Source organism: Schistocerca americana, chromosome 3 (genome assembly GCF_021461395.2).
Source record: "Schistocerca americana isolate TAMUIC-IGC-003095 chromosome 3, iqSchAmer2.1, whole genome shotgun sequence".
Lineage (NCBI taxonomy): Eukaryota > Metazoa > Arthropoda > Insecta > Orthoptera > Acrididae > Schistocerca > Schistocerca americana.
This window is the reverse complement of record NC_060121.1, coordinates 458,860,639-458,885,566: the sequence shown is the minus strand read 5'-3', so window position 1 is coordinate 458,885,566 and position 24,928 is coordinate 458,860,639. Positions and strand designations below refer to the sequence as shown.

At 37.2% G+C, this 24,928-nt stretch overlaps 1 protein-coding gene across 2 annotated transcripts in view; it reads right to left on the bottom strand.

Annotated features, from left to right (window-relative positions):
- Positions 1-24,928, bottom strand: part of LOC124607454 (PAN2-PAN3 deadenylation complex catalytic subunit PAN2) — a 322,573-nt gene that overhangs the window by 232,526 nt on the left and 65,119 nt on the right. For both annotated transcript variants that reach the window (XM_047139789.1, XM_047139788.1), the window contains exon 8: positions 9,194-9,290. In XM_047139789.1, coding sequence (XP_046995745.1) covers positions 9,194-9,290 — 97 coding nt within the window. The remainder of the gene's footprint in view (positions 1-9,193; positions 9,291-24,928) is intronic.

The window sequence follows — 24,928 nt, the reverse complement described above, 5'->3', positions numbered from 1 at the left end:
ATAACAATGCACCACAAAAATAATTGGAATGGGACAGAAATTGGTAGATGTGATGTAAACATACAGACAAGCAAATGATTACAATTTCTGAAAAATTTGACAATTTATTCAAGAGAAATAGCTTCAGAAATTTAGATAGTCAATACTGTGTTGTATCATCTCTGGTTCCTGTGTAACCAGTTATTTGGCTTGGCATTGATTGACAGAGTTTTTGGATGTTTTGAGAGACGGTAGATATGCCAAATTTTGTTCAACTGGCACATTAGATTGTCAAAATCCCGGGATAGTTGGGGACCCTAGTCCATAATGCTCAAAACATCCTGAATAGTAGGGGAGAGATCTGGTGACCTTGCTGGCCAAGGCAGGGTCTGGAAAGAACAAAGAAGTAGGGGAAACTGTCACCAAGTGTGGGCGGCCTTTACCTTGTTGGAATGTAAGCGCAGGATGGCAAGAAAACAGGTGTAGAATATCATTTGCATACCACTATGCGAACTGTACTCCACGTACAGAGAGGACGTCTTGAGATGCCCCACAGCAGTGGGATATCAACCTGACTGTCACCCACAATATTGCCTGACAACCAAGAGTGATGGTCTGGGGGTACCATTTCTTTTCATAGCAGGACTCCTTGCCTGTCATTCGTGGCACCCTTACAGAAAAGTGGTACATCAACAATATTCTGTGCTAGTTCAAATGGCTCTGAGCACTATGGGACTTAACATCTATGGTCATCAGTCCCCTAGAACTTAGAACTACTTAAACCTAACTAACCTAAGGACAGCACACAACACCCAGCCATCACGAGGCAGAGAAAATCCCTGACCCCGCCGGGAATCGAACCCGGGAACCCGGGCGTGGGAAGCGAGAACGCTACCGCACGACCACGAGATGCGGGCTCTGTGCTAGTTTTGTTGCAATTCGTGGGCTAACATTTCACCAAGATAAATCTGAGCTGCGAATGGCAAGAGTTTCTAATGCTTCTCTTTGTACTTGCCAAACTCTACCCTGGAAAGCAAGGATGCTGGATTTCTCCACAACTGAGAATGCTTGGATAGTTATGGGCAGGGTCCTCCAACCAGCTCAGAATTTTGATGCTCTAATGCACCAATTGAATAAATTTTTGGCACAACATCCCTTAGGAGGGCCTTCCGCAACTATCAATGCCAAGCCGAGTAACTGCTTGTACAAGGACCAGAGATGGACCTAAGCATTACTGACTTGCTCAATTTGTGAAGCTCTCTCTCTTGAATACATAATTTTTTCAATATTTTAATCATTTCTTTTTCTGTACATGTACACGTCATCTGTCAATTTCCACTCTGAAATTGCTTTGTGGCCACCCCCTCTCCTTACGAGTGTAATTTGTTTCTGCCATTAGATTGGAACAATTATGGTAATCGATATTGTTTAACAATATTTGTAAGTAACAAATATTCTGAGGCACCTAACATTCCTGTTGAAACCATTGTCTGAAACGTTTGTATAGAAAGCTTCAATAACTTCAATTTTGTGAGCACTGATAAACAGAATCACAATAAAGATAGTTGCCATTTTTCTTGAATATTTAAAATATGCCCACAGCTCATGGTCTCACGGTACCATTCTTGCTTTCTGAGCACGAGGTCCCAGGTTCAATTCCTGGCGGGATCAGGGATTTTCTCCTGCTGCCCGAGATGACTGGGTGGTGTTGTGTCGTCATCGTCATCATCATCGTCATCATCATCATCGTCATCATCGTCATCAATCATAATTATCATCCATCCATGCATCCCATTACGGTCAGAGAATTTGGCAGACTACCTCCATTAGGACGTTGCCTAGTACGGCAGTGCCATCTCCCGCATTGTTCCCCTATGCTCTGTCAAGGAACATGGTAATTCATTTCCATTTTCCACTTAAAATTTAACTAAATAGTTTTTTTTAATTATTTACTGAAGAAACATGTTCGCATAGGGTAGGTACTTGCCAAGATTTTTTAACAACAAATATGATATCAACAGACAGAATTACAAATTTACAAGCAGTGTGTGTCATATGTGACGGTTAAACTGATATCGCAGTAGTAGTTTGTGTTAGTTAATCTTCACTGAATTATCTTCAGATAGGCAATGAGAAATTCATTTTCTACTTTCCACATTTACTAATAAAAAGGCTCCTTAATAATAGAACAAAAATGCTATAGCCAAATTAATTACAGTTGACTCAGTAATTTGACACTTGATTCAAGTACATGCTCAGACCAGCTGTTGTTTGTTTCTCCATTTTATATCCAATTCAGTTGGCAGTCTGCTTTCATGCTGTAAAGAGCGAGCTTGTCATGAAGCTGCGGTGAGTGGAATTTCGAAAAATGACTTTAAAAAAATACACCTTTAATGTCTCAAGCACCGGAATAAAAATGTCACATCAGGGAGTGCTTGCACAAGTAGATACAGTGCAGATGACAAAACTTTCCTGTGGATGGTTTCATGTTGAAGGAAATAGCAAGTCTTTTTCTCAATCTCTGGGGATTGAAGCATTTGAAGCAAGTGAGGGATGTCTCAGATTAAAAAAAAAGTGAAACCATTGGGCTTAAAAAAATTTGCAAAGGGAGTGTCAGCAGGGACAGTTCCTTTGTATTGAAATAAAACAAATTTTGAATAGCTAAGAACCATGCAACATATTCAACAGACAAAACGGTGCTTTTTTATAAATGTCTTCGTGATAGCACCCTAACATTCAATGACATATTTCATCATGGACAAAAACCAAGCAAGGACAGAACAATTGTCTTTCTAGTCTGTAACACTGTCAAATCTCAGAAGTTTGAACAACTCATAGTCGGGAAATCTTTGAAACCACTGTTTCACAGGAATGAAATTGCTTCCCACAACTTACTGCCCAAACAAAAAATCGCAGATGATGACAATTTCTTAATGAACGGCCAAATCTTTCTTAATAGTGATACGAAAGTGGAGAAACTCAAACCTTTACAGTTTTTGGACTATTGTACTGTACATCAAAACCCACCATCATTAGATCATGTAAAATCAATTTTTCCCACTAAGACTTTGCAACCACTGGACTGGGGCATAATACAAAATTTTGAGACACTTTATTGCAGAGAAATTGTTTCACTTGTACTCGATAGCAATGAAAAATGTGAGAAAGTGAGCATACTAGTTCTGACTGACAAGGCCTAGAAAAAGGCCTATAACTCTCTATAATGGCTTCAGAAAATGCAGTTTTGTAATGCAAAGAGAAAATACAAAGCAGCCCTCAGGGATGCTAAACTGGCTAATTCAATCCAACCATACTGAGTGGACAGTTAACCTTAGGGGATTTCATTTATGTTGATGATGACGTCTGTGTCCATGGTGTTCTAAGCAATGCTGAGCAGTTGGCTATCAGAGTGGATACAAGGAAGATAACTAAGAACAACTGCCAAATCCAGTCACACTAAGCAAGTCAAGGTCATCTGTCCACACCCTAAGCTACTACATCCTCAGGATAGAAATGAGTGACTACTTCTCAGCTCTCGCAACCATCAAAAATTAGCTGAACAGTGCTAGATTGAAGTCGCTCTCAAAAGAAAATCACCAACTGTTTTTCAAAAATGGGTCTAACATTTTCATCGGTATGTTTTCCACGTACTGTGTATGTATGTACCATCTTTATATATTTATGCGTTCTTTTGCACATTATTAAATTAAGATGAATTTACATATGTATGTATTAGAATTTATTTTCGATGAAATTTGCATTTATTTGAATTTCTCTCTCTATCCCACTCTATTACTTGATATCCTATTAGTTTGAACTCTCAATAATTTGAACTTCTACTCTGGGCCTTTAGTTTCAAATTATGAAGAATCAACTGTATATAATGGATACACTGCAAAATATGGATGTAGGCATAATTAAATTTTAGTATTTCACAGTCCCTACCACTAGTCCACCAACTAACACATTTTTGTTTTAATCTTGCCCTGCCACACTTGATACCAGAAAATTTTATGGCAACAATATTACTTGCATATTTGCAAATAAAGTGTGAAAGAAAATTAAGAATGTTGTGGCTACAGAGGTTCTATGGATTGACAAGCTAGACTAAGAAATACTGTTGGGGTGGGGGAAGAGGAAAGAAAGGGGGGAGGAGATAAGAGGGTGGGGGGAGGGAGAGGGGGAGGGGGAGGAGGAGGAGGGAGAGAGGGGGGAGAGGAGGAGGGAGAGAGGGGGGAGAGGAGGAGGGAGAGAGGGGGGAGAGGAGGAGGGAGAGAGGGGGGAGAGGAGGAGGGAGAGAGGGGGGAGAGGAGGAGGGAGAGAGGGGGGAGAGGAGGAGGGAGAGAGGGGGGAGAGGAGGAGGGAGAGAGGGGGGAGGGGGGAGAGGAGGAGGAGGAGGAGGAGGAGGAGGAGGAGGAGGAGGAGGAGGAGGGAGAGAGGGGGGAGGGGGGAGAGGAGGAGGAGAGAGAGAGAGAGAGAGAGAGAGAGAGAGAGAGAGAGCACGCAATCATCAAATAGGACAGAAAATGAAAATAAAGGGTAAATTCACAAAATCTGTTCATTAAGGGTTTTATTTTTAAGAGAAAATGCTTCAGCCTGCATGTGTTTTTCACAAATCCAGTAGGCTAGGATGTAATGTGATGCACTACTTAATAATCAGACAAAAAAGTCCTGAAGCAGTTCAACAAACAAAAAGTAACCTACAAATCCCATCAATCTATCAAAGAAAAATATGATGATGAAATACCCCTCTTTAAGTAAGAAAGCGTAGAGAATCTTCAAAACATTCTTAGACATGATAGCAATTAAATCAACTGTGCTCATAATTTTTTGAGACAGTTTCATCCAAATTAAATTACTTTCTGCAAGGATAATATTATAAACTACCATAGACACTAAACAGTCTTAAGAAAATGTAGCATTAAAAGTAGTAGTAGTAGTAACTGTGGTGAGATTGAGTGAAGAGAGGATCGATCAACATCTTAGGGTTAACATTCAAAGATAAATTATGTAAAAAGAGATGTTTCGAAACTTTAAACAATAACCATTTCTTCAGCTTCTCTAACTCAATACTAGAAATATGCATTCTCGAACTGTCAAAAAAACAATAATCTGGTTTCACCTTTAGATTTTTATATTATTATGAATACTTATCAAGTAACTGTTCTGAATATGTATCTCTTGTTTACTTAAATTTTTTACAGATATTTACACCTTTTGTGATTGTGTTCACTGCACTGTCACCAGTATAGCAATCTCTGGTATCAGATTTTGATAAGCAAAGTTTAAATATGAATGAATAGCAATTTAGACTGGACTAACCAACAGGCAGAAATAAGTCAAGCAATTTACCAAATAAAAATAATAGGTTGCTACAGCAACTTGCTTTGACTCAGTTTCATGGATGGGATACTAAGTAGTCACAACAACTTGTCTAATTCTGTTAACTTGCTTGGTATGCAAATGAGTATTCACCACAGTTATTTTTCCTCACTCTTAACATACAAAAGTGATTTACCTATTATATACCTTAATTATGTATGACATGAGATTATTCAGCTGCTGAAGACTCAATATCTGACAAATTAAAATTCGACAAAAACATCAAAACGTTAATTTTACAGCAGTGCTATTACATGAATGTCGAATCAAATTTATCATAAGATACCAACTGAAAATATTAAGCTCTATCCCAGTTGATGGCCAAAGAACAAAAACTAGTATTTGAATATCTAACAAAAGTAGTTTCTGATAGTTGAATCCTATGATGCAGCTGACTTTTGCTTTGATGAAATACATCGTGTGATTCAACTGATATGATGGAAGGAAGTGTTACAAAATTATTTCATTGGTTCATGCCACAGATGTAACAACAGTCCTTTCACTACTACAGCTTGTATATCTGCTAAATTAAGGATAGGGTAACATGAAAGCAAGATGAAAAATATGTAAGACATACTTCATAGTCTTTATTGATCTTATAACAAAGTCTTTGCTACACTCACTGAAGCAGTGATTTTTAAAGCCTTTAAAGAAGCTGGTAGTACAATATTCTTCAGTACAGTAATGATAAATAAGACACACAGCACTACAACACTGATTATGAAACTTCGGGGGTAAAAATGTAAATCAGATCTAATATATGCAGAATATAAGTTACAGAACAGCCCTTAAATATATACAAATTTACATAGTGAGATAAGTGTGATATTAAAGTAGAAGTATGAAAACGTTTATGAAATAAAATATGATTAAAAGCTAACTGGGTTTCATATTTTTACATTATAATCTGAGCAGCCCAAATTTTTGTCACGAATGTGAATACTATACTTTTGTTTGGAAAGTATGATGTAGCACCACCACTCAAAATAATAGAATGAACTCTATTTCCAAGCAAATAGGGATTAATTGTTCTCAGGAATATTAACGAACAGATTTGAGAAACCCAGTCTTTGAAACAAAGGAACAAATACTGAAATAAGTATTTTCAATTTCATAAAAAAATTTGGTTTAGTTAGACTTTCCACAAAACTCTGCACTTCATATTGCACTGCCATTTTGTCTTCTTTACACAGACTTGAATTCTCAATGTTTTTATAACGAACATTTCATACTGGTCACAATTCTAAACATTTACCAAAATGATTACTCAGTCTTTTTCTTGCATTTCCATCTTATGGGTGTTTCAGTACACTATCACCACAGACAAGATACCAAATTGTAGAAAAAGTAACAGGCCTTCATGGAATAGACTTAATATTTTCAGCAACCTAAGCTTCAGTTACATGTGTAATAAACAACACAAATAATATTGGTAATGCTTGCACTTTATAGCAATTTGAAAATGACAGTTGCAATGTAGCACATAACAACCAAGGCTCCAGTTCAGGTTTGATTTGTTGCGAGTGCTTGCTCTGATTATAATTTTAAATATTTCCCATTTCCTCCATCACTGATTAGGAAAACTGACCTCATTAAGAAGATATTTGGGGGCTAACAATGACTACCCCTGAAATAGTCTTTAACATACATGAACATTTTTCTCTTCAACCAGAAAAGATACTTAATGAACAGGATTTCATAACCACTCACAATAATCAAGATGTCAGGCTTTCTACTCCGTCACACACACACACACACACACACACACACACACACACACACACACACACAGAGAGAGAGAGAGAGAGAGAGAGAGAGAGAGAGAGAGAGAGAGAGAGAGAGAGAGAGAGAGAGAGAGAGAGAGAGAGAGAGAGAAGTGGGGGGGGGGGGGGGTTGCGCAACCTTCACGAATCGGTTCCATGACACTGAAAGGGAGGGGGGGGGGGGGGGGGAATCATGCCTTTAATAACACAAACCACTCACACAGTGCAATACTTACAATGTCAATCATAATTTGGAAACAAAGCGACTTAACCTTCATTGGATAATATTGTCTTTGGTAGAACAAGCCTGAACCGCCTCACAAAAAATAAACAAACAGCATAAATTAGAAAGGAATATGCTTTTAACTGTTGCTTGACCAATTATTAAACCAATATTGTCATGCGGCATGAGTCAGTTGAAGTTGAAGTATAGGTGGACATGAGAGACAACATCAAAATGGTGGCCTTTTTTAACAGTTCAAATTAGCTTGTCTGGAGAAAAGCAGCAGCAAAACAGGAGACACAAATCAATGAAAACAACTCGTACATATGAAGTTACGTACTCATTGCAGTAGGAATTGCTGTAAGTAAATATAAATCCAAAATGTTGTTTCCTTGTTTTCTTCTTAGTAGGCCTCTTGCATAAAAATTAAACTCTCGTGCACACTGATAATCAATGCAATACAAATCAAACAGGAATCAGTAAATTGCCAATCAACAGTGAAATAATTAGGGCAGTGTTCTCATTCTAGTCACCTGCTCAATTTAAACAACTTGAAAACTAAGAGACAACCAATGATCAAACCAATCCACAATTATGTTAATGACAATGAAGAATACTGATAGAAGCAATTGGACTAAGTGGATCACAAAGTTATATATACATATCTTGGAAGAGACAGGGGGGGAAGTGTCTTATAAATTGTAAGTGTGGAGTTCTGGAAAGTAATAATTACAGCAAACAATATTGTAGTTTTAATACAGTCACTCACAGACAGGGACAGAGAAAGATATTCATTCCTACACAATCACCATCATTCGAAAAGAAGAAGAACACACCCCATACAGCATTACGAATATATGAAAACCAGAATTTCAAATGTGTAGGGAATATTGTCAGTCTCAATTGATAAATTTGTGAACTCCTGGCAAGATAGCTGCCAAAACCAGTTACTTAATATGAAGAATCTTCTCAGTGTCAGTCAATAAAGATTCAAAAAAGTTAGCAAAGGGACTCAAGAAAGATTCTTACACCCAATGCTCAGCAGTCCGTTATACACTGTCAGCACCTGAGTGGCAAAATGTTTTGCTCTAACTCTAACACAATAATATACAATAACAATAGAAATATTTTATGACTAATTTCACAGCATACTATACCACTCTGCTGCTGCAGTGGCCAGTAAAGACAAGGACTAAATAACATATTCAATCCTTAAATATGAGATATCACAGACCATGAGAGATTATTGTGAGTAAGTCACTAATACTTTAAAGTGATAAATATTTCAATCACCTGTTTTACAGGTCAAAATTTGTGCAGCCCAAGAGCACTTTAACCTTAGAGTAATGTATCACATAATATAGGAATATGTTCTCTTGCAAGAGCTTAAACTAATAAAATAATTATATGGTGATTCTGTGTACGAAGAAAAGAAAAAAGAAAAACTCCTTTTCAAACACGCTTAACGTATAACTAGCAAATGGATAATGGCAATTCTCAAAATTTGTTTTTGTGCATCAGAACTTACCATTTCACAAGATACGTAAGTATTCACACATATACAACTTAAATTTAAGACATGTTGCACCAGAGATGTCTAACAGTCGATCTGTATAGCAAGAACACCGAAAGTGAAAGAAAAGAATTACCCCAATCACCATGGTGAAATTAAGTATAAAAATTGTACTATTTCGATATTTCTCAAATGAAATAATACAAATAATTTAGAAATGAGACTAAAATGAAACGATCATTATTACAGACAACATCTAATATTTATATACATTCGAATGAACTGAAGCTATGTAACATTATATGTACGATTTTTCAAAATCTGTAGTCTCACTTGATTTCTTCGACTGCTCATCGGATTAGGAGCATAGCCGATGGTCCCCTGCATCTTCATTGTCCGCAATATTTCAGGGTTGATTGGTGGTGTTCGCCTAAAACAGAAGTATTTACTACCTGTATGCTTTTACTACGTACATATTAAAAGAAATGAACATAAATTTTCAATAGTAAACAAAGTTTCATTTTTAATGTTATTCACAGAATAATGAAAATATTTTCTAGTATTGTTGAATAGTAATAGTTTTGTAACAGAAAAGCCAAATACCTACACTTTATACATGTCAACAAAAAAAATAAGTAAGTGTACATTTCCTTCTCATCTATCTCATTATGTCCCATGACCTAAGTAAGCTGAGAGCTGGGGTACGTGTCATTCAGCAGCATTTTTTATGCTCTTTTTGGTGATATACAACACAATGTACGTTCTAACAAAGAAATTTAAACAAAATACAAATGGAAATTAAGAAATAAATTTTTTTTTTCCCAGAAGTACCTAATTTTAAATTTTCAATATATTTCCATAAATACTTAGTACTGTTATATAACAAATGGCAAAATATAAATATGGGATGATTCTTGTTTCTTCCACTAATAGTCCCATTATGACCAAACCACCTTTTAACAAATAGGAGTTTAATTAAAATATACAGAAAGGCAACTACAAAATATCAGAAATATAAAAATATCTTCTTTAAATGAAACCAATTAGCATCTTCTATAATTAAATTAAGTTGATTACTTAATTTAAATTTATACATTTTAAAGTAAATAGCTGATTAATTGGTAAAACAAAAATATTAAACAGGGGACCCACAACTGCAAATTTAAATAAGGTATGAAAAAGTATTGCTGTAATAATTCTGGTTCATGACACTTTGACAAGAACTTTTAAATACAAAAATTAAACACATGATACCTGATTCCGAATAGCAGGTATCTATAGACAGCCAAATCCAACACAATAGGTACTAACAATTTTAAACATATCACTAACCTGAGGAAAAGATTAAATTTTGAGTTGAAGGCAGTTTCCCAAAAAATTAATCTCTGAAAAAATTCTCTCTGACCTTCAAGGATTACATATTAAAAGGCTGATTACATTTTAAAAAGGCCAATTGGGTTTCACTTACAACAGAAGTGTATGTTATCCTAGTCTAAGGAAATTTATTTACTTTTCCGACAACATCCCCAACTGACACCCACAGGATACCTGCATATATAGATAAGAGAATAGATGTAGCTGGTCTACATGGATGAAGGAAAGTTATTTTCACTTTATCAGGCTCTTCACATTTTTCTAAAATGTACCCAAGCCATCCATCAGTTTTTGTCTTACACAATGGTGACCTATTCTGATCTGTCATTTAACTTAGGTCTGTCCGGTAATATCGTTGTCTCCCTCTCCCAACAGTGTACAGCATCTGAAAAATATTTCACTAGTAACTTTGATGTAGTGTTGAGAACGAATTAAAAATGAATGAATGAAACTGTTGTGTTCCTTTGACTGCTTCTTCAATCTGGATTTTTAGGAACACTTCTAAGCAGTGTACTCTTCTTGAGTAAAATAGCAAAATCCGTTTTTGTTATGTTATCTGCTGCCTAATCAAATAGATCTTATGGGGTTTGGATCTGGTTGCAGTATGCCCTTCGCAAACTTGCAAAGGCTGCCAGTCTCTTAATGGAACTCCCTACTCCACTGCTTTGTGTGCTACAGCTAAAAAGTGCAACTATTTATTTTTTTAGTCATTTTCATGAAAGCGAAGGTTCAAAAAAATTTTCTTGTTTTTGTATTGGGCAGCAGAACTGTTTGAAAAAATAGTAAATATTTTTGGAAGCTTTTGAAATTTGTTAGATATGAAATTAGCTTCTTTTGAAAGCTGTAAACAGCTACTGTATTGCGCTCCAGGCAATCATAAATAATGACAAAGCTCACATGCGCAATTTTGTCTTCCTGTCTATAATATATACACAAGTTCCTCAACCTTTACATAAAAATGGAATAGAGATATACAAAAAACAACATTTCACATGTCTTCACTGTTCATAAAAACAAAAAATTGCAAGTTTGTCAATAATAATTTAGACTTTCTGAATTTGGGTTCCCAATTGTAGCATACACCAGTGCCTACCAAAACACATCCACTTGCATTGATACGCGCATGTATCTGTCGTGGCATACTGTCTATCAAATCAAGGTACTGTTGGTCCAGATTGTCCCTCTCCTAACGATGATTCGATGTAGACATATCTGTTTTGTGTGTCAGCTCATCCACAATCAACCCTCTTCAATATATTACAGGCATGTTCGATAGGGTTCAAGTCTGGAGAACGTGTTGGCCATTCTAATCTAGTGATTTCATTACCATGAAGGAATGCATGCACAAGATGTGCATGATGAGTGCGAGAATTGTCATTCATTAAGACTAATTCCTCTTCGAAATGCTGCTGATATGGTTGCACCATACATTGGTGGATGTTATCCCTCAGACACTTTGATTCCCTTCAATGATCACCAGTGGTATATACTGGTCCCACAAAATGTTACCCCCAAAACCTGAGGGAACCACCACCTTGCTGCATTCACTGGACAGTGTGTCCAAAACGTTCAGGCTGAACTGAGTGCCTCCTAAAACATCTCTATTGGTTGAAGGGATATGTGAGTCATGTGTGAGTAGAACTTTATGCCAATTATGACAAGTCCACTCTGCAGTCACTCTCTGTGATAAAGAGGGACCTTGCCATGGACATTAGGAGTTAAGTTGCACATCATGCAGCCTATTTCGTACAGTCCCAGTCTAAACACTGATGTCCTCAGGCTGCACAAAAATTATTATTCAGCATGGCGGCATTCCTCTCCTCTCAGTGTTCCTTTGATCTAAAATCCATAAGCAGTGGTAATCAGCTGCAGTAGTAGCCTATGACGGTTGGAGCGAGGCAAGTAATCGGCAGTTTCTGTACTCTGTACCTCATCCTTGTCCAAATAAAGTACCTTTGGTTCACACCAAAACATCTGGAAACTTCCCTTGAGAGCCCTTTTTGACAAGGTTAACAACGCGGATATAATCAAACTTCAGAATTGACCTTCTGGGCATAGTGTAACTGCAGACAACACAAGTAGTGTACTACTTCCTGGTGTTATGATTGGAACTGATCGGCTGTCTTACCCACTCCGTCAACGAAGTACTGCACATGTATGTTTGTTTAACTTCTATGCAGGTTGAGTGACATCTATGAACAATCTAAGGTTCTGAGTTATTGATGCAACATACGAATTCAAAATCAGTCCTCAGAAGACCTTGGAACCAAGGTGATACGATGCTTTTTTTGTGTGTTGTATAATGAAAGGATGTATAGTGATTTGTTGGCTTGTCCAGTGGTAACTCTGAGCTTCATCTTGTGGATCTGTGAAAAATCACATGTAAAGCAAATTCAGATTCATTAACATTTTCTATTGTTGAGTTAAGGAATGCTCTATTGCTTTGCAATGACATGCCATACCATAAAGGACATCTTAGTACAGAATAAGTCTATAAATTATCCTGACATTCTGTACATTTTCTAGGTTACAGTGGTCAACTGACATCCACTGGTGGAATTTCTAATTAAATTTTCATTGAGACTGTCTTGTAAAATTTTACACATTACACTTTCTCATGTGCAGTACTTACAGTTGTTACAATCAACTGATTATGTGTTGCAAGGCATTTTTGCAATGTACTGCTTGTAATTGTTTAAGTTGCCATTTATTACTGATTTTATTTTGGCACTTCCTATCATTAATTTAATGTTTTGGCAACTTGGGTGCACACAAAAGTAGTGTGTGCCACTGTCCAACTTGGTCTCAACTCATCAAATTTACAGCAACCTGTTTTTTATATCGGAAACTTTTCTTTAAAACATTTGTAAGCTTATTTAAGGTTACACAACCTTAGGCCTTTTTTATATTTTGTTGTACTTCCATTTGGTTCTGTAATAATCATCCTGCAATCTTGCATACATGGCACTGTCCATTTCCTATTTGTAAACAATTTGGATCGTAGATAACCCTTTCCTCCAATTTTATTCCGTTATCTTCCTGATACTTAATTTTTCAGGTAAACTCTTAAAATATTTCAGTTTTTTGCCCTACTTGTAGAATTAAAAAAACTGGTTTTGAGATTTTGGAGAATAGATTTGTCAATATTGGTATCATTATTTGACAAATTTTCAGCATCAACAGAAAGTTGACATTTCATGGACTAACAGATTTTTCCACTTTTGATTTGGCATAGTGTTGATATACTTTTTTCCTCATTATCAACTGGGGACTTGCCTAGTTCTTGAAGTAATGTGCCAAATGTTTTAACAATCACTGGAATTTTAGTGACGCCTAGGTATTTGTGCAGGATGATTACCTTCGATCCAGGCGAATCTTCACCCTCAGCATTTTATCACTGGCTGTATTTTTCAACTTGGTTATATCCTTACTACATTTATCACAAATCATGGAGCCATTAGGTATTTGTGGAAGTAACTGAGGCATCCACACTATGACATTTGTTTTTTTTTCTGCACCTCAAAATTATTTGATTTCTTCAATGGATTATAACACTGTACTCTTAAAGTGATTTTTGTATCAGTGTACAACCTATAAAAAGTGCAGTGCTGTAAAACACTCCTCCAATTTACAGTTTTACTTGAAAATGAACTATTAAAAAAATACCAAGTTCTATATAGTCTGAATGATTGTACATACAGTAAGTGCATGGCTCGAGGCAGATTGTGTTTGTTTCACCTTGTTCACAGCCAGCATGCATAGACAGGTACCAACTTGCTCAGCCTTCAAACACTGGCTCAAGTCTGTATAAATGGAATATGTATTTTGATTAATCTGTTTGGACCAGTGCTATTGCATCAATACTTACGATTTTTTCATACTTTATTTAAATCTGTAGGCCCCTTGTGCAATATTTTTGTTTACCAGTTACTATGCTATTGGTTTAAAATGTATAAAATTGAAGTAAGCAATCAATTTAATTATTAAATATGCTCATTGGTTTTGTTTTAGGAAGTTGATATTTTGATATTTCTGATATTTTTTGTAACCTTCCTGTATGTTTTTATTAAATTCCCATTTGTTAAAGGTAGATTTGGTCAAAATGAGTGTGGAATAATTTTTCTTTTAGCAACAAACCCATTATCATCCCATATTTACATTTTGCCATGTGGTATACAACAGTACCAAGTATATTTGGAAATGTACTGAAAGTTTTAAATTATGTACTTTTGGAAAAAAATTAAAATTTTTATTGTATTTTGAAAACATTCTTAATTAAAATATATGCTGGGTTGTATATAACTGGAAAGAGCAAAAGAAATGCTGAAAAAATGACATTTCCCAGCTCTGAGCTCTATTACAACACGTTTTGAGACATCTGAAAAAAGTCTCGTCGTGCTTTCCTTTTGCCAATGTTTGAAAAATTTACGTAGTCATATTTCAGAAACTGTTTGACGTAAAAAGAATTGAAATTTGGTATTTTTCTTAGTCTCAGCAGCCACTACGAGTACAACAGGACCTCAATTACCCAATATTCAATTAACCGAATCCACTGATTATTCTACCATGTACGTGTCTGACCGTTCTTCTGTACTCCGCACTGAACAACATACCATCATTATCAATCAATTTTAGTTCTGTCATGACTGGTGTATAAACGTGTTTAAGGATATTCAGGAATACAGTCACTGAGGAATGTAATAAATAAGAAGTGCAGGGAAGCTAAAGCCTAGTTTACAGAACGACACTGGGTTGCATGCAACTGTACTATCAGCCAGGGCGCATGTGCGACGCTCATTTGCGCAACTCATTGGCAAAACTAAACATTTTTGGTTTGTTACAACTCTGGTGACACTAGTTGCACGAGTATTGAGGTTAGGTGTGTAGGTAGAGAGTAAATGAAGTGAAATATAAAGTGGTGAACGAAGGAAATTGTTCGTTTCCTGGGTATCAGTTCTATGTACAAGTGTGTCGTAGGATTTTAATGACGTTGACTACCAAAACAAGCAGTGATTTGCTGCTGTGCTTGAGACTGTCATATTCAATCTACATATGGATTGGTAGACAAGACTTGAGCTGTAGAGCAAAATCCTACCAATTAAAATTATAGGAGTAAATACACAAACAATACACGCAAGCAAAACGTCTTACTGCCAAAGTGATAAGGAATACCACTGAATCCATAAGAAAATTACAGCAGTGCATTGATACCAATGGTCATCACATCTAATACGTTCTGTAAATGGACATTCATGCCACTTTTGTGACCTTCATTGACCTTACTGTTACATTTACAAAAACAAAGCTGACCTTCATATCTACGGCGCGACCCTATCGAAAGTCATATTATGGCCCGTTTTTCCCATATATTTGTCCCGCAAACTTTTCAGCTACTGTCATACTTTCAGAGTTATTCTAGATGGCAATAGTTAGTGACTCACCCTGTATAACCAGACATTGAATTCAATATCCCTTAGTGCATCTGCAAACTGCATCATTGAACAAAATATGAGATACACCATGTTCTTGTTTGACACATTTGTACCAAAAAACTTCAGATAAGTGTAAGAAATTTAACTTCAGATTTTGTGCGTGTTAGTATGTGCAAGTTTATGGTAGATGTTTTATCATCTACACCAAATGCTTCCAATATTCAAAACAGATGTTCTGTCAATACTGTAGTCTTCTGCTTCTTTGAAGATTACAAAAAACGAGAAAATGATTGAAGAAGGGCGAGACAGGGCTGTAGCCTTATCCCCAATATTATTCAATCTTTACATTCAGCAAGCAGTAAAAGAAACCAAAGAAAAATTTGAATTAGCAATTTAAGTTCAGGAAGAAGAAATAAAAACTAAGAGGTTTGTCGATAACATTGTAAAGAGGTCAGACAGCAAAGGACTTGGCAGAGCAGTTTAACGGAATGGACAGGTTCTTCAGAGGAGGATATAAGATGAACATCAATAAAAGCAAAACAAGGATAACATAGTTTAGCTGAATTAATTCAAATGATGCTAAAGGAATCAGGATAGGAAACAAGGCACTGAGTAGTAGATGAGTTTTGCTATTTGGGCAGCAAAGTAGCTGATTATTGTTGGAATAGAAACAATATAAAATGCAGACTAGTAATGGCAGAAAAAGCATTTCTGAAGAAGAGAAATTTATTAACACTGAATATAGATTTAAGTGTTAGGACGTCTTTTCTGAAGGTATTTGTCTTGAGTGTAGCCATGTATGGAAGTGAAACAGTTCAGATTGAAAAAGAATGCGCTTTCAAAATGTGATGCTACAGAAAGATGCTGAAGACTAGATGAGTCAATCATGTAACTAATTAGGAAGCACTTAATGGAATTGGGGAGACGGAGACAAGAAATTTATAGCACTTATAGCACAATTTGAGGGGGGTGGGGCTCTGCTGATAGGACACATTCTGAGACACAAAGGGATCACCAATTTGATACTGGAGCAAAGCGTGGGTGGAAAAAAGCAGAAACAGAGACCGAGAGACGAATACAGTAAGCAGATTCAGAAAAATGCGGGTTGTATTAGTTATTCGCAGATGAAGAGGCTCGCACAGGATATAGCTGTGTGGAGAGCTGCATCAAACCAGTCTTCAGACTGAAGGCCACAACAACAGAAACAATCAGAGCACATTAGGAGGAACAGCAGAAAAACCAAGTGACTTAGGGACAGCTTCACCTTCCCTTATATGAAAAATTTTTCCTTCAAGGAAAAAACTAACATAACAAAATCACTCAATACATATGCTTCAGTCAACAGACAGCTGATAGTTCTACTAAGTCTTTCAGATTTTCCCATGTCACTAAATTTCATGGCTAATACATGTACAACTAATTTCCTTGAGACTTCAAGTTTCAGAGAAACTACCATAATGAACGTACCCAATTAGACTATCAAAACCTCAGCATTAATTTTTACTTTAAACAGGGTGATTTAGCACTCCGTGGTAACAGGCAGGAGCTGCAGTACGTCACATGTAAATTCTTATAATGTTGAGATTATTTTAGAAAATGCACCAATAGCCTAAAATGAAGAAGATATATGATAATTAACAAAGTTTGTGTGCTCTGCACCACAGTGCAGAAGTACTCTGATTATGCCGTATTAGTTGGAGGTAACTTTAACCTACGAAGTATAGACCAGAATGTCCCTGGAAACATTGCAGGCAATACGCTTAATAATCCTGTAGCAATAAAACATAAACGAGAAAATAACACAAAAATATAACTTCAGTTGCAAATAAAATGCCACATTTAAAACAAAAAACAGTGCACATAAAAGTGTCTGCCAACAGCAAGATGTGTCTAAGGCTTTAGGATGAAGACGATGCAATACTTTGTAACAGAAAACTGCTTTTGATGAGCATGATGTCACAACTGTTCACATTTCTAACAGGTCACTGGAAAATACTAAAAATGGTGGTGTGAAAAGTGTTACTTTCAAAGTAAATTTTTCTTTCACACAAGATGAATTGTTACATGTGAGAATGTCTGGCAGAGGGAGGGGGCAGAAGAAAACAATGCATGGATTATTTGACACTCGTTAAAAACTTAACACTGAGGATGAGCCAATCAGAAATACTTCAGGACCAGAAGACCAGCCATTTACGCCATTACTTAAAAGTTCTACTGGCACAATTTTGTTTAATGAATCAAAGTGTAACACATGTGATAAAGACCAATATTATATGTGAAAGCTTAGGTTTTCTTGTAGCTATACTGCACATATATTAATTTAAACCATAAACTTTTCCTATTTGCATGTTTGTGCTACTTAATATTGAGTTTCTACTGACTGACTACACCACCTGTCTTATGCTCTGAATATCTGGTGTCTTTGGCTGGTGATATCATTTGACATGACAAATGATGGACTGACAGAAGCACATTGTGTAGCATAATCAAGATTTCAGTGTTTCAGAATCTACTAGCCTGTATTTGGTGGAATTTGAGTTTATGCTTTGTTAATTTGAAAATATAATGTTGTACCTGTTGCTGTACATCAACAGCCTTTCCAAAACACATTGTTTTTGTAGGGTTTAGTTTCCTAAAGTGCTGGAAAGTTCTACTTCTTTGTATAAAACCTTTACCATTCAAAGGATTGATACATTTTACAACTCTGAGGGAAAGTATACTGTCACTTAAAATGGAAAAAATGTACTTTCACCCACAGAAAAAGTGTATTTTTAACAGAGAAAATGTGAATTTTTTTCTTGTCCGCATAAACATCCTGTTTTATCAAAGTCATCCTACATATTCCTACAAATCACACTGACAACACTTTAAAGTACATTAAAATATCATAAAGAGTTGTAGATTTCTTTGACTGACACACACACACACACACACACACACACGCACACGCACACGCACACGCACACGCACACGCACACGCACACGCACACGCACACGCACACGCACACGCACACGCACACGCACACGCACACGCACACGCACACGCACACGCACACGCACACGCACACGCACACGCACACGCACACGCACACGCACACGCACACGCACACGCACACGCACACGCACACGCACACGCACACGCGCGCGCGCTCGCGATACACCTAAAGTTTTTCCAGAGAAGGAACAGCATTTTGTACCCTCTTTAAAAATTTCTTCTCTGGTGTGCATGCCGTAAATGCCAGGAAGGTCAAGAACTCTTCATACATTTCCATAATTTTTTCATCCCTTGAATAAAATTTAACACCAACACAGCATCTGAAATAACAGTTGACTCATCCAAAGCCAAGGAGAACCACTCTAAAGAGGGAAGCTATGAGATCTGATGACAAGAACTTGCAATAGACTTTGAGAAGTGAACAAGCATGTAAAGGAAACAGTAAGAGCGAAATACGGTTTTTCAACTACCACTTGCAACCATCTGATGAGGACATGTAATGTGAGGGTCTGCTCACAACACACTGGTAGGCCAAAGTCCATATCCAACCTTTTATACTGGAAACGGCTTACCTAGAAGTATGATAACGGTAACAGTGATGGCGCCGCAACTTATGTTGCTAACAGTCATCTTGGTGGCCATTCTTAAATACGCCATCTTGGATTCAGCTCATGAAGTTTAAATAAGAAAGAGGTCATGTGGCACATGATTTTGGGCTAGACTTTCCCAGACAATAAGGATATGTACTAATTTTTTATTTTTCACCTGCCTGTAACCATTAACAACATGTGTGGTGGGTCATTTGGCGTACTTGCTCACAACTTGCAGACTAGGGCATGCAAAGGAGATGCCTGCTCACAATGTGTGTGGTGACGAAGTTTGCGATAAATGTGGTATGAACATCCTAAACAAGAGATGGAGTTCCGTAGGACGAGGACTACAGTTAAAATGATTGCTGAACCACGTGCATCCCAATAGAAAATTGAGTACAAGACAATGAGCACTTTCATTCACTGGAAATACGTTCAGCCCTACATGGACAAACAGGCAATAAATCTGATGTGCATTGCAAGGACATGTGAGAAGCTGCATGCATGAAAGAGCATGCACATGTCATACGGTAGTGACATTTACTTGTGGAAGATGGTGTTTGGTTGTGAGGTTACCGAAATTGCATGTAATCCCATTCTGTGGTACAAATATCAATGACAAAGCTGACACAGAAGTACCCACCAGATGACACAGCTCCCATGTACACTGACAGGCATATTGCATGAGAGTTGTCGAACTTGTCGGACCAACTTTCTGAAAGGGATGCTATCATGTTGGAAGGGCAGACATTGTGTGATAGAGTGCTGGACAACAGGAACATCGTCTGACAGTGATATTACACAGTTGCTGCTGCAAAACGTGTTCCTATGAACCATCACCCACTGAAAGCCTACGGCAACAGGGAAGTACAATTGCAGACAATGATGATAAAACCATAAGCTACAAGGTACTGCAAGCCTCTGGATGTATACTTTTTTTTTTGCCAATATAAACTACACACATGTGAGAATCGTGCCATCTATCTGCATTACAGACTCTTCATTTTTAGGTTTAATTCTTTTATATATAATCAGTTATGTGTACCACAATATCAATGTATACACCACGATGCATGGAAAGTGTCTGAAAACTTGGCACAGGATATTCCTCAATGTATTGGGTATCAACTCTGCTGCGGGAAGTGTGTGCACTGCTCCCAACTGTGAAACGAGTGTGGTCCTGACCTGCTCCTGGTTTACACAGCCACTTTGCTTCTCCCAACACATTACTACGCTGTTTAGTAATTTGGGTTGTATGGGTTTGTAGAGTGTATCTGTACTTGTTACGTTGCTGTATGGGTTGTGGGTGCCTGACGCTTCCTTTTTGTATTTTCCGATTTGGCATTCTGCGTATATTGTTTTCTTTACGTACCTGTTCACCACTCAAAGTCTCATTTGCAGATCCCACAGTCTCCCGTGTGCAAGTTTGCTCAGATAATTAAGTTAATATATTTTCAGCAATATCTTTTACTCCAGAATGAGATTTTCACTCTGCAGCGGAGTGTGGGCTGATACGAAACTTCCTGGCAGATTAAAACTGTGTGCCCAACCGAGACTCGAAGTCGGGACCTTTGCCTTTCGCGGGCAAGTGCTCTACCATCTGAGCTACCGAAGCTTCATATCTTTTACTGTTCAAGCCACCGTGTTTGCTGAAAAACTTATGTTTTCATATAAATTAGTGTTTTCTGGACATTTCTTCAGTTGCTGCAATCATGTAATCCATTATTAATTTGCCGTCAATAAATGCTTTTCCATACTTTGCTATTGGGTGAACCCCGTGAAAACTAACACAAGTTGCTCCTTCTTGTTCAGCATTTACTTCCTCAAACAACATCTGCTGAAACTTCAAACTGCATATCAAAGATGCATATACTTCTAACCGTTGGCTTCTACTAAAAACTGAATAACTCTGAGAATGTTTAGTCGGATAATGACTATTTTGTGTTCTTTGAGAGTTGATGTTTCAATGAAAATTACATACACTGCCTTATTATTTGACTCAAACTGAGCGAGGTGGCACAGTGGTTAGCACACTGGACTCATTTGGGAAAACTACTGGTTCAAACCCACATCCGGCCATCCTGATTTACGTTTCCCATGATTTCCTTAAACTGCTTCAAGCAAATGTTTCCTTGGAAAGGGCACGGGTGACTTCCTTCACCATCTTTTCCTAATCCGATGGGATAGATGACCTCGCTGTTTGGTCCCCTCACCCAAACCAACCAACCAACCAACCAAACATGACTCAATCATGAGATATTGATGTGCCTAATGCTGTTCAAAACTTTTGCACTCACTACTTCTGTTCCTTTTCCATAATTACATGAATCCCTGAAAAATGATTTAACTGCAGATCAAAATTATGCCAGTTAATAGAATTGGAAGAGTTCTGCGCAAATAATTCCACAGGATTTTATCTTTAAGGCAATTTTAATTCAATTAAATACTCACTGCATCTTCACTAAGAAACAGTAGTCACAAAAACACTAGACCCACTATATTTTGCTTTTCAGATGATATGTTGACACTACCCGCAAGATGGTGCTGTATTAATGCAAGTAACTTCTCTACTCTCTGGAGAAGTCACTTCTATACATTTAGTATCAACAGAAGTCATCTTAACAATACATAAAGCACAGCATGCGCATCAACCACAACCATGGCAACGAAATGACCTGGCACTTGCCCCTAAGCGCTAACAGAAATTGTTGAGTGGAGTCCACCCCCTTCTCCTGAACTAAAGATTATCTCTTTATCACCATCTAGTCCTGAAACGAAAATTTACACGTAATTCAACACTACTTATGATGAACTACAGTCTGTTCAACTGTTATTTAACTGTGCCAGCAATGACTGCTGGGAACGAAGAGAGAACAACTATCACTAATGCGTGGTGAGAAGATATTCTGCAGTGCCAATATAATAAGAGTTTGTGCTATGCTGTGACCACTTGCTGTGATGTTAGTGACACATAGAAGTAACAAAGTTTTGTGAAAGCATGTTGTAACAACCTTCGCTAGCAGTATTTATTTGTAGCAATGGATATGAAATGAAATTAAGATCACTGCTCAAGGTCAAACCACAAGCAATTTACTACATTATGGCTACTGCAGTGCCACTCAGTGTCAGCCCATAGAGATTGGCAGCAATGGTGTCGCAAAAACTTCTGAATTGTATGAAGGAGTTGCGAGCAGTACTAGGGCATCAAGCCTCATGAAAACAGACTATGGCTAGGTCTTGGCCCTTTGAAGTTAGTGGAAGAGCCAGAGTGGCCCTCAGGCTAAAACTTTTCGAGCCTCTTGAGCTACAAGACAAAGTTAGTAAAAAAATTAATAATGCTCACAAATACAAGACAAAGTTAGTAAAAAAATTAATAATGCTCACAAATACAAGACATGAACCATGAACACATATTAGAGGACTAATTATAGTGGGAAAATTACTTCACTGCATTTAATACATTTCCATGTATCTCAGTACTGCTGTAACGTTTCATGGTCGGGAGTGGACATTAAATACAAAGTGTTCAGTAATGAATTTGAAATCGCGAGAGTTGCTAATACTATGCAGTTTATCTTTCAATTAAAAATCACTATTACATGCTATTTCCAACTGACTAGTTACTGTCAGCTACATAATAAACAGCAGTGCATCCCTTTTGTAATGTTCATTTTCAAAAATCACAACCAAACAATAATAAAAAACAGGAACCCTGAGAGTCACCTACAGGTGATGACGACATGAGTGAACAAAATTTAATACTTGAAAACAGAATTAGTTTATGTAAATAAACCAATTTTTGTTGTGTCAGTGCTGTTAACTGATATGATAACTGCTATAGATAACAGTGTATAGAGAACTGTTAACACTTTATTGCTGCGTTTCTGGACCTATAAAAAGTATCTGGACATGCCCAACCCACCACTGCTTAGAACTGTGCACAGGCAACAGGGAACGCTGTAATTTAACAAAACCATACTTGTGAAGGAGGGAAGAAATATATGCTATATGAAAATCTCTGAATTTCAGGTTTGAGACTCCTAAAATGATAGGACAATTATGTTTCCTGAAGTACAGTGTATAATTAACATGGAAGCCATTGTATCATTTTATGCTGTCTGTTCTGCGATGATTACTTATGGTGAGTTTCCTCATGACCATCTTCTAAAAACTAAACAGCGCATGCACGCAAACGCACAAAGGATAAAACAAACGAATGTCTTAATTATGTGAACTTAAACCAGGCTGCAGACAGTACTTTCAAAACCAGCCAATACTCCCAAACTTAACAGCATACTCAGAAATTATTTGATGTGTGCCCATTATCTGCAAGGAATGCCCATACTTGAAAATCGGGAACAAGTAAATTGACAGATAAGAGAAATTTTGGGTTATGTTGTCCACCTGGAGAAATTGTGAAAATACTATAGCAGGACTTTTTTACTGTTATGGTGGCATGATCTCTTAATGAATTCAATTACTTTCCAACACTTAATTATGTGTGACAAAGGGTCTTGAAATCGAAGAGTTTGCTTGTGGTAGGATGCTGCTGTTCTCTATATACATAAATGATTTGACAGACAGGGTGGGCAGCAATCTGCAGTTGTTTGATGATGATGCTGCCATGGTGTACGGTAAGTTGAGTAACTGTAATAGGAAGATACAAGATGACAGACAAAATTTCCAGTTGGTGTGATGAATGGCAGCTAGCCCTAAATGTGGAAAAATGTAAGTTAATGCAGATGAATAGGAAGATCAAACCTGTAATAGTCAGCTGAACTATTACTAGTGTCCTGATAGACACAACAAATCGTTTAAATATCTGGGCATAACGTTGCAGAGTGATACGAGGTGAAATGAGCATGTGAGAACTGTCATAGGGAAGCCAAGAAGTCGGCTTCAGTTTATAAATAAAAACAAAATGTGTCTGATGTAATTCTTTTCAAATTACACTGCAATCAGTTCAAGACAGATAACCTATAACAACAGATATTAACAGCTGCTGCGGAGGATGGTCACACAAAAACACATTAAATGTATGTACTTTAACAAAGACAAACAATGGAAAATCCAAAATGGAATGTAACAATTCTGGCTCCAGCTGCCAGAGACTGTGGTGGTGGTGGTGGTGGTGGTGGTTTTGTGTGTGTGTGTGTGTGTGTGTGTGTGTGTGTGTGTGTGTGTGTGTGTGTGTGCGCGCGTGTGTGCGCACGCGCGCGCCCACTATTTTGAAACACAAATGCATAAGGTATGCCTATCTACAAACAGTCACATTATCCACTGTTTGGCTCATCGGTCGAGTGAAAAATATTGAACAACATGTGAGCTAATAATTTAGTCAAACCACTTGTATTAACCACATGGCTAGTTAGCTGACTACACCTGATTTTCAAATAACGTTGTTCGAACAGTCATTTAAAATGCTGTGGCTGTCTTAAAAGGATGGCAGTGTTGGAAGAATATTTGACAAATGACTGTCGAAGCCTACAAATTATTGTCTTGAGAAAATTCAGTAGATGGGGGTTTGAGCTAATTCTTGCTGTCAGTTTTCTACGCTTTGGATATAAAAGTTTCCGTCATAATTTTTTATGTAAGACCTTTTAATTTGCTGCTGTAATAAGCAAAGCACATTATAAGGCAGCAGCTTTTTAATTTGATATTAATATTTACTTGAGTT